Genomic DNA, 12,431 nt, shown 5'->3' on the forward strand with positions numbered 1-12,431 from the left:
TAAAATTAAGCATAAATGGGAATTTATGTATTTCCTTACTACCATTCATCAATTAACTTCAATAGCATTAAAAAGCCATTTCAATTAAGCTTCTCAAGCTTGAGAGGGGTTGAGAAGAGAGAAACATTGAGAATTTATGGAAAAAGATCAAAATTCACACTTTACCTTACAAATTGCTTGATTCTTTGATCACGGTAGAGGCCCCCAACCAATCAATTGGTTTGGTGTGTTGATGGAGCCACCAATGGAGATTGAAGAAGGAGGGAAGCTCCAATTTCTTCAATTTGGAGAGAATTTTAGAGAATAGTAAAAATTATCATTATTTCAGCATAATTTTGGCATAGTATAATTCTCCTATTTTTTTACAAAGGACTCAGGTTCTATTTATAGGAGAGGGAGGCTCTAACCAAGACCAAGTGATTTCTAGAATTTTTCAGATTCAGTTTGCTTGAATTTGGACTAGATTTGGACCTAGTTTGATTTCTTTTTTATTCGGTTTTGATTCGATTTGATCCAAGAGAGAGGAGAGATAAAAATATCACATTATTTTTGAGTTTAAAACTCATTCAAGCATGTGAAGTAGGCGCCTCCTTGAAGGGACTCCCCTTCCTTACACATGTGTCAAAATGGAATCATTATACCCAAATTCGGTTTTGATTCGATTTGATCCAAGAGAGAGGAGAGATAAAAATATCACATTATTTTTGAGTTTAAAACTCATTCAAGCATGTGAAGTAGGCGCCTCCTTGAAGGGACTCCCCTTCCTTACACATGTGTCAAAATGGAATCATTATACCCAAAATATCTCATTTTTTTTAGTAATACTTATAGTTTTTTACTAATAACCCTTGTACATAGTCAACTTTAGTAATACTTATAGTTTTTTACTAATAACCCTTGTACATAGTCAACTCTTCATCTTATGTGAGCATTTACTCATTTTTGGGTATTTTCTTTTACAAATTGGATTTATCTCCTCCCCACACATGGATTGATCTTACTGGCCCATAGGAACCTTAATTTAAAATTTTAAAAAAATTCTTGACCCTCAGGATAAGGCCTCTTGAACAGATTATACTTGATTTCTAATGCACCTTCTGAAAATCTTTTTGAACTTCTGTTTTGGGGGAGCTTATTTTAATAAGAAGAGATATTTTTCCATCCAAAAATATTTAAAAACTGAGTTACCACTCTCTAGAAGATTTTCTCTCTCTAGGCCAAAACTGGTAGAAACAAGATCTTTTATATTTCTGAAGAGGGATTTGACTATAGGGGAAGATACTGGACATCCTGAGAGGCTAGGGAGGAATCTTACATTCTTCCCCACTTAAAAAACCCGAGATGTCCTCATCTCGCAGGTGGAGTATGATCTCTTTCATCTTCTTCTTCTTCTTCTTCAATCACTTCTAGCATTACTGCCTTGGCAGTGGACGGCCGATTTGGGAACAACTCTCTTTGACTTCCCTTATTCTGAGGTGGAGGTCTTGCATTACTTTGGATTGAAACTGCAGGTTGGATAGAGGGTCTACTCTGGGATTTCCTTGATTTTGGCAGATAGAACCCTGATTACTCTAGACGAAAGGGGCGGGAGTCTGGAATCTTGATCCCTGATTTTCTTGCCCTGAAAACCTCGATCCAAAAGGAGTTGGGAAATCCATACTGTGATGTCCAAATCCTTGACAGTTATAGCATTTCACTCTCTTGTTCAAGGGTGGAACTTCTGAAGTTGAAATCCAGGGGATTGAGTTTCGAAAAAAAGACATTTCTTCCATTTTGGAACTTCCCATATCCTAGGTTTGACCCTGATATCTCTTAGGCGGAGGAAGATTGGAATCATCTTCTGGGAATAAAAACCTTTTGAAAGGTGATGGTGCTAGCTTTGGCGGGACTTTGAAATCAAAGGCTTTGGCGAAATCCTTTGCCATCCGAGCTGCTTCGGCCATGGAAATAGGTTTGGCATTCTTGACTAAAGTATCCAATGGCTCGTTCATTCCCCGAATGAACCTGGCCATCAGTTGCTCTTCATCCAATTGAGGGGAATATTTAAGGAGAAGTGCAAAAGCCTGATGGTACTCTTCAATTGTCTGGCTTTCCTGCTTTAGTTCCAAGAACTCATTCATCTTAGTTTCAAGAAAGTCTAGGAGACAAAACGTCTTTCTGAGGTAAGCCTTGAGATCGGTCCAGGTTTGGGTATTTCGGTCGAGACGGTTTGTCTTGCAGTGGTTTCTCCATGCCACTCTAGCTGTCTCCACTATCTTCAACCTTGGAAGAGCCATTTTGCTCTTCTCATTGTACCCAGTGACATCGAAGTATTCTTCCATTGATTCGATCCACTTCTCCACAGCCTCGCCTAAGTTTTCCCCTTCACCCTTGAAAGGTCCAGGCTGCTGCGAACTATGAAGAGTTTTACGAACATCCAGGTCAAGCTCTTCTTCATTGAGTTGGGGGTTAACATTTCTACCACGACGACCTCGGTCCATGTTCCTATCAATACAAAAATTCTTGTTAAGTCTCTTTATTTATGATTCAATCCGAATTTTGATTCAACTGATTCCGGGGTTCTCTAAATAGGTCGGCTCCCCACAGAATCATGGGATAAAGATACTCATATAGAACGCATTATCAATTGACAATTCATTCAGAATATCTCATTCATATCTTTAACACAATAATGGTCCATCAGACTGAATTTTTCTATCTGAACAATCCTCCATGGGGATTTCAATTTTTTAGATTTTTAATTTATCAACCCTTAACTTGATCCACTGATCAAAAGTTACCAGTAGTAATCTACCAGCACAATCCACTAATCTCATAGTAGTGATTTGCTGAAGTTATTAACGTCATTCTAGTTATGAACATCATCACAGGAACATGTCCCAATCGTCCTCATTGAGTTTTTGCTTAGCTTATTATATTTGAACCAAATTTCAAGGATTATCATTTTTCAATCAGAATCCAAAACAACTCATCAGTTCTCAACCAAAATTGAAAATCATATCAACCACATTCGAATTCATCATATGGATAGCATTAATGCTTATAATTTCAAGTCTTAGATTTACTCGTATATACTGCCAGAGTAAAGAGCTACAGTTATACCCTCGGTATAAACGGGTAGTCATGGTTCTTGGAACTATAAGGTAAATACCATCATGTCTAGGCCTCAAGCGAGTCAGGGATTTCATATAATTGCAGTACTTCCATTTGAAGGCCCAATTACTAATTTACGAATTTCAGTTTGAATATCAAATTGTATGAATTTTATCACACAATTACAACCTTTTTGTGCTTCTTGATAAATATTTGGCATATTTGGCTTCTCGGTTGATCCTCATTAGCTAATTGGCTCTGATACCAACTGTAAGATCCCCCGTCCCCACCGCGCAATGGATTCTGGGTGCTAGCAGCGGAAGTAGCACATCTTGCGCGGGGCAGGGTTCTACACTCGAGGCCTCGCCCACGGATATCCGGATAGGTGACTAATTCCTCGGTTCTTCCAAAACCGAACTTAGAAAAACTTCCCTTGCCTGGAAAGCACAGGTGATTCCTCCAGGATAAAATTTTACTCTAACGTAGTCAGGGTCATTATTGACCAAACTGATCCAACAGAACCTAAAGTCACTTGGTCAGATCAAGGAAGAAACTTGCACTTGGATCATAGAGATCAACGCTTTTTTTCCCATCGAGAGGCACAACCACCATTGATTCCTTTTTCCATAGAACAATTACTTTCCGGGATTTACTTCATCTAGCGTACTACAATAGAAACTGAGTCTCATTTTACGGATCCATCAGTCCAGCCTAACCCCATCCAGTCCCATGGGTTAGCCAACCGCCCAACCACTGTAATGATGGGATCCAATTAGGAATTTGGTTAGGTTTTGTCTCGGGTACCTGGGAAAAGAGTTCCCAGGCCCCCTAGCCGGAAGTTCATGCAAACATAAAACTAGTCACACCACTTACACACCCAATATGAAATTACCTTTTTCTCAGCATCAGTTATCTTTTAAAACAATCCTTTAATGAAACCATTGTATCACTGATCACAATCCTCCAAAATATTTGGTTGAGTCTTAATTTCCAATCATTCCTTCACCGGACTATCTATGGCATCATTGGCAACCAGAACGCTCACCACCTGTTCACTCAGGGGCCTTTTCGATAGTTCCTAGCTCATAGTACCCGGTAAATATTCCCTTATAAAAATCAAAATGGAATCCTCGTTGAAGATCAGCAAGATCAACCACCAACAGATCCATATAAGAGAGCTATGGACTCATCAGTTGAGGACCAGCAAGGTCAATCAACCAGATCCATACTCGGTTTCAGAAAACAACTCTTACTCCTTGTTCCAATATCTTCCACGACGCACGTGTGGGTATCTTTGGCGACCCAGAGCCCGAGCACCGTATGGTCAGCACCCCCTAGGATCCTTCGCAGGTCACCTAGCACTTCACTCATAGGCCGCTTCCTTGGTCCCTCATCCACCGTACCGGAAGCTCACCATTTAAATCGAACCGAGGCTGGTCAAGACCTCGGCCGACCTTGCTACGCGAGACATCCTCCATTGACTCTTCGTCTCAGCAGTTGCAACTTTATCAGTTAGGTCTCCACGACCTTAATCACACAAGACGATCAAAATGCTTCCCCAGCATTCTTGACATAAAACAGTCATTTACAAACAACTTACAAATACAGTTTCTATAATGAACTCTCATCTTTCCACATTATCCCTCATCAATCCACATTACTTATTCCACATTCCATTCATATGTGTACTCATTCTTATCCAATCACATCATTTTCCATCTCGTCACATCAGATTCATTCACATCACATATCATTTATTTACATCCCAATTTACATGCCATCACATCTCATCCATCAACATCACATCATTTCACATACACATTCGCATTCATTATTCCACATACACATCTACATTCGTACTTCCACATCCATACATACATCCACTTCCACATCCATACATCCACTTCCACATCCGCATTCATACATACATATCCATATTCACATCCATACATCCACTTCCACATGCATACATCCACATCCACATCCACATCCACATCCATACATCCATTTCCACATCCACATTCATACATCCACATCCACATCTACATCCACATTCATACATCCACATTCACATTCACACATCCACATCCACATCCACATCCACATTCATACATCCACATCCACATCTACATTCATACATCCGCACATCCACATTTACATTCATACATCCACATCTACATTCATACATCCACACTTCCATTTCCACATCCACACATCCACATTCACATTCATACATCCACATCCACATTCACATTCATACATGCATTTCCACATCCGCATTCATACATCCACATCCACATCTACATCCACATTCATACATCCACATCCATACATTCACATTCACATCTACATCCATACATCTATTTTCACATCCACATCCACATCCACATCCATACATCCATTTCCACATCCGCATTCATAGATCCACATCCACATCCATACATCCACATCCACATCCACACATCCACATCCATACATCCACATTCACATCTACATCCATACATCCATTTCCACATCCACATTCATACATCCACATCCATACTTATCACATACATATACATCTTTCCTTTCGCATACATCCTTCACATACATACATCTACATTGATTCTTTCACATACATACATCTACATTGATTCTTTCACATACATCTACATTGATTCTTTCACATACATACATCTTTATCCATTCTTCGTTCTTTTTCATCTATCTGATTCATTTCACATCCTCATATCTATTTATAGAATACAAGAGAATTCTTATTTTTGATATAAGATTTCTTTGCGCATCTATTTATGCATAAATTTCATTTTAAGGGGAATAACACTTTCGAAATAAAAATCAATCTTTTATGTATCTTCCTATGCATAAATTCATTTTAAATGAGAATGACACTTTTGAATTAGAATTCAATCTTTTATGCATCTTCTCATGCATAAAATCAAAATTGATGAAAATAACTCTTTTGAACTAAAAATAGATTTCTTTATGCATCTTTCTATGCATAAAATCAAAATTGATGAGAATAACACTTTTGGGTTAAAATAAATTCTTTATGCATCTTTCCATGCATAAATCCAATTTATTAGGAATTCCACTTTTAGAATAAAAGAATTTTTCTTATGCATCTAATTTATGCATAAAATCATTTATGATGAAAATCACACTTTTAATATCTTTTATGCATATGTTCATGCATACAAAGCATTTATGATGAAAATCACTCTTTTAATATAAAAGAATTTCTTTTATGCATCTAATTTAAGCATAAAATCATTTATGATGAAAATCACACTTTTAATTTAAATGCAAAAAGAGAAATTTTGGCATATTCGAAATAATGGATATTTTTATTTAATTTAAAAAAAGGAAGAATTTTTTATAATTTTATTTTATGTATAAGAAATTTTAAATGATAAAAGAGGAATTCCCATGACATTCGAAATTCAATCATTTAAATACAAAAAGAGGAATTTTAAGCATATTCAAAAAATGGATATTTGTAATTAATTTAAAGAGGAATTTTTATGGCATTTTAAGTAGAAAAAAGATTTAAATTAATGTTGTTGATGACAAAAGAGGAATTTTCACCATAATTCCACCTAGAAAATTAGGGTTGATAATTAAATTGGTGGAAAGAATATTCTTAGATATTCTTATGTAGATAAATCACCAAATTAATATTTACCCAAAATTAGATTAATGAAAGAAGAGTATTTTTATAAAATCCCGATATTCTCGTATAGAACTAATTTTGAATATATTGTGGTTAGGAAGGAATGAATTTCATAAAGTTAGAATTCCCTTATGGTTAGAAGTTCAGTAGATGTTTATATGAAAAAAATCCTTAGGAATCAAAGTTAGAAGTAAACCGAATAATTTTGGTTAGACCACGATTGTCAGAATGGCGGCTAGTAAACTACTTGCCCATTTCTCGAATCTGAATCAAGCAAAAACCTCGAGACCAATTCCAATTCTTGACACAAAGGTTAGACTACCATTAAATTAGGGTAATTTTTCCTTAACCGAATTCACCAAGAATCTAGTTGGAAATTTAGTCAATGATGGGTAGATTACCCTGATGAGAGATCAATGATTCTCATTAAGAGAATCTGGATTATGGGAAAAGGATTCTGTGGAATCAATTTCAAGCCGGGAATTCTATTTGCATAGAACCTCTGTTTTCTTTTAAAGGACTGTTTTACGCCAGAATGCTGGAGGAAGCATTTGGTATGTGATTAACTAAGGAGAGACTCGTTTTGCAACAACAGCTGATGGGGAGTCGTCCAGGGACGTTGCAAAGCGTGCCGAGGTCTTGACCAGCCTCGGTATGGTTAAAATGGTGCCCTTCCGGTACGATGGGTGAGGACCGACGAAGCGGTCCGTGAGTGAAGTGCTAGGACACCTAAGTAGGATCCTAGAGGGTTTTGACCAGGTGATAAACGGGCTCGCGGTTGCTAGGACACCCATGCATATGTCAAGGAAGATACGAATGAACTGAAAAGAATGACTTTTGTGAACTAAATTTTAATATTAGATCTCGTTGGTTGACTAGCTGGTCTTCAACGGAGAGTCCGGATGATATATTTTGTAAAACAAGGGACTCAATATTTTGGAGGATTATGATCACTAATACTATGTTTTCATTGAAAGATTGTTTTAAAGACAGCCAAATATGCTAAAATGGTAATTTCATATTGGGTGTGTAAGTGGTATGACTAGGGGGCCTGGGAACTCTTTTCCTCGGTACCTGAGCAAAATAGAACCAAATGTTTATAAAGGAATCCTACCAATACAGTGGTTGGGTGGTTGGCTAACTCATGGGCCGGTTGGGGTTAGGCTAGATCGGGGGATTCCTATGATACAAATAGTTACGATTAAGTTACGTTAGTTAGATTAAGTCCTAGAAAGACCGTTGTTCTGTGGGAGGGAATCAACTGTTGTGCCTCGCTAAAGGGGGAAAAAAGTGGTGATTCTATGGACCAAGTGCAAGTCTCTTCCTTGATGACCATGTGACTTTCGGGTTCAGTCAGATCAGTTTGGTTAGTTAGGACTTTGACTCCTTAGATCAATTCTCTCATTAGATGATTTTCTTGGTGGGATCGCCCGTGCCTTCCGGGCGAGGGAAGTTTTTCCAGGTTCGGTTTCGGAGGAACCACCGAGCTAGTCTCTTGTCCGACTATTCGTGGGGGGCGAGGCCCCGAGTGTGGATCCCTGCCCTGCGCGAGAGGCTGATGCTGCTTCCACTGCTTGTGCCCTCAGAGGGGCATTCTTGGAGGGGGTGGGGTTCTCACACTGTGCCTCTTTGATGGGGAAAAAAGCGTTGGTCTCTATGAACCAAGTGTAAATTCCTCCTTTGATTTGGCCATGTGACTCGCATGTTTGGTCGGAATACAAAGGATAGTTAAGGCTTTTTGACTACGCTAGAAGATTTTCCTGGAGGAATCGCCTATGCTTTCTAGGCGAGGGAAGTTTTTTCCAGGTTCGGTTTTGAAAGAACTGAGGGATTAGTCTCTTGTCCAGACATTCGTGGGTGAGGCCCCAAGTGGGAAGCTTTGCCCTGTGCAAGAGGTTGCTACTTCCGCTAGCACTCCAGAATTCGACGTGTAGAGGGGGCAGGGATCTCACGCATCCCTGCCAGATTACCTAAATCTGGTTATTAAGTTGCTACCCAGACATTATTTTACAGAGTTGTAAACCATTGCTGTAGATCATCATGCTGATGATTTAATTCTATTGTCAGTTGTGTCTGTTGTGCTGTGGTGGCCACTTGCTGCGTGGAATCTCCTTTTCAGCCTACACCTTTTTCGATTTTTCTTTCCTTCTTAGCCAAGCGAGATTTCAATGTTGTGATCTTGAGTGTAGTATTGAGGGTTATCTTGTTGTTGTTTGAAATAATACCATGTAATAACATATGTGACTCTTGAACATATGTCATTCCATTAATATTTAAGAGCTCTGTTTGTCTTCCACTTTGGCTTTAAACATTTTAGAAGATAGAACTCTACACCTGCTTCATTGTTTTCCTTTGCATTCACAACATAGTTGTCACTTTCATTGAGTAATTCACTTAGCATATCCAAGGATCCCTCAAGCATACCTATGTCATCGTGATACTCTTCTATAGGAGTCTCCTATGGTACCACACTAGCATGTAATTCGTGTTCCAGTGATGTAGTAAATGATTCTTTTGATAGAGGCTTTAGTTTAAGATGTGTCCACTTCTGAACATATGACTTGGTACAACAAGACCTCCAATGACCTCTGATGCATGCAATGCAAAAACATGATAGCATTCTTATCTTGACTTGAGTAGGGTCCTGATGGGCAAAACCTAGAAATATTGTGCAAGGCTCCAGATCCTTGTATCGTCTCACAACCCCATGCCTTAGACCTATCTACGTCACCAATTTTTACCAACTAAAATTTCCTTTTTATGTGAGGGTTGCCTTAGTGGACTATGCATAGGAGCTAGATAAATCGTTGAACATTGTTTTTGTAAAAAACGCAACAACATCAGCAGCAGCCTACCTAAGAAGAATACCATCAGTCTTAAGTGGTTCATGTGTTAGGGCCCTCTTTACTATAATGCCAGTGCCATCATGCTCCCCCTTGCCATGTCCTGATCCAAAAAAATCCATGTCATCTCAACACCTGTTTGTTGGTAAAATCACACGACAAAGTTTTACGGTATTTTCATCAGTGAACAAATGGAATGGACATGGCCACTAAGAAAGACATCTTCAATCAGCTAATCACTTATCCGTCATTAAAAGATCTGCAAGACACAACTCCAAGGCACCAGAACAATGTTGAAACAACGCTCATAGCAAATATTCGCAACACGCTCCAAAGTTTGAAGAAGAAGCCATGGTATGAGGATGAATTATTCCTCAAAAGGTCTACCATGATGATGCTCTTAAACTCAAAAGAATCACAGGAGTCAGCTATCCTCAAACTCACTGATGTCTCTAAGCTACTATCCGACAGAAGAAACTTTTATGTGGAAAAATCTCAACTGGAACTTGGAAATGACAACTCCATGTTGTCTTTCTCCACATGTCATAGGAAACAACCAAGAAGCCGCATACCTGATGAGGTAAAGGAGCTGGTGGTCACTTTTTGGACAATTAAGACTCGTGTTTCCCCTAACAAAAAAGACATATGTCGAAAAAGAATTGGTCGAAAGAACTACATCGAGCACCCAATTCATCTACTAGATGTATCAGAGGTATGCACAATAGTTGTTTAATAACTATGCATCTAATATTTACCTAATAGATTTCTCATAGTTGTATAAATCTGAAGCCTATCTAATAGGTAACTAGCTATGGTAGTTAATAGATAGACAGTAGCTACTTAACAGTTAGAGTGTGTAGCTAACTAATACTTGATTAATACATTCTCACCTAACATATACGTAATAGTTGTCTAATAGTTGTATATCTTTTAGATATCTAATAAATAACTAGTTATTTTAACTAGTAGAAGCTGTTTAGTAGATATGAATCTAATAGCAACCTTAGTTTAATTATAGTTGTGTACTTAATTTACACCTAATAGCTATCCAATACCTATATATAGCTAGTAGCTATTTATTAGATGTTGTGTAACTAATTAATAGATGTACCTCTAATAACTAACAGCTCTATATATCTAATAGTAGTGTAATAGCTTACTAATAGCTCTATGTCTCATAGAATGATATCGAATAGCTATTTATCTTCTAGTTTTAATAGCTTTTGATAGCTACCTACTAATAGCCATTGATAGCTAACTAATAGTAGTTGTTGATAGCTACCTAATAGAATTATAACTAATAGCTATTGATAGCTAACTAATAGTAGTTGTTGATAGCTACCTAATAGAATTATATTTAATAGCTATCTATCTTATATCTGACTACTAGTTGGTCATTGCTAATAGTTGTAGACAGCTATTAGGTACCTAAAAGCTATAGTAGACACAACCTCCGACATAGCTTACTCATAGTTGTCTAATGAGTGTTTAATAGCCAACTATGAAACAACATTATAGTAGCAATTTAATAGCTATCTAATTACTATAATTGTTCATTAGCTATTTGATAGCTACCTAATAGTAGATGTTGATAGCTACCTAATAGAATTATATCTAATAGCTATCTATCTTATATCTTACTAGTAGTTGGTCACTATTGCTAATAGCTGTAGACAGTTATTAGCTACCTAAAAGCTTACTGATAGTTGTCTAATGATTGTCTGCCACCTAATAGCTATGCTAGCTTATTGATAGCGAACTATTAATCAAGATTCTAGTAGCAATTTAATAACTATCTAGTAACTTTGTAATAGCCTACGTATAGCTATTAATAGCGGTGTATAGGTGGCTTAATAGTTATTAATGTTTACAGGTGGCTTACATGCTTTCTATGTTCTGGATTACAGACTGAGCTCTTCCAATGTTTCAAGGATGCTTTTCCCAATGTCACAATCCAGCTTTGTGCTTTTGAGTCAGCAAAGCCATACTTTGTCCAAAAACTCAAGGACAGGTTATCATGTTGTTGTATCTACCATGTGCAAATTTTATTTTTAAAGGATGCTGTCAATCATATGCGTAGTCAGGCCTTCGGAATACATGGTGGGGTTGTGCAAATGTACATGCATGGTGTGCATGGATTCATCACTACCATGTCAATGTTTAGCATCTAAACACACTGTGAAGAGCATTTCAAAGGTTATAGATTCTGTCCTGTGCCCTAAGCAAGATGGGTCTACTTACCATGTAGTAAAATGTCTCATGGGTGAATGTACGAAGTGTGGAGTAGAGAAACTAAAATGTTGCCCATGAGCTGTTTGAAGATGCAAAAACCATCGCAGTGAGAGTATTTGAGGATGTGGAAACAAGCACTTCTGAAGGTGGAAAGAAGAAAAAAAGGAAGGACCTTGTATGCAAGGAGATGAGTTGATGAGTTGCATTGATCTATTGCAGTTGTTTAAGAGCTACCTTCAAAAGTTCATCAAACATGACTTCATGTATCGATGGCAGGGGTTGGACAGTTCAAGGAGTGCATTATGCATTTTCCAGATGATGTAGTTGTTTCAGTCATGGACCACTGAAAATTACTCTTTCAAGGAACAAAATGAAATCCAATCCATGCATTGGTACTCCAATCAAGTCACCATTTTTGTGCACATTACCTACTATCGGGTTGGAGGTGAGGTGAGAAAGACTATACACTTCTTCATTTCTGATGACGAGATAAAAAGCATGACACTCTATTTGTGCAACATTGCTTTATGCTTCATTGGCAATGGTTGAAGGACAAAGACTTGGATGTCAACCAACATTGGGTTTGGTTT

The 12,431-nt window shown here is 37.8% G+C and overlaps 1 protein-coding gene across 1 annotated transcript; it reads left to right on the forward strand.

Moving 5' to 3' along the window:
* The first annotated feature begins 9,805 nt into the window (after positions 1–9,805).
* On the forward strand, positions 9,806–12,160 carry LOC147605147 (uncharacterized). Its single transcript, XM_086794292.1, has 3 exons — positions 9,806–10,321; positions 11,517–11,620; positions 12,061–12,160. The coding sequence occupies exons 1-3, from the start codon at positions 9,806–9,808 to the stop codon at positions 12,158–12,160; spliced, it is 720 nt and encodes a 239-aa protein (XP_086650418.1).
* Positions 12,161–12,431: the final 271 nt, after the last annotated feature.

This window comes from Cibotium barometz, chromosome 60 (genome assembly GCF_041138505.1).
Source record: "Cibotium barometz isolate CiBa-2024 chromosome 60, ASM4113850v1, whole genome shotgun sequence".
Taxonomy (NCBI): domain Eukaryota; kingdom Viridiplantae; phylum Streptophyta; class Polypodiopsida; order Cyatheales; family Cibotiaceae; genus Cibotium; species Cibotium barometz.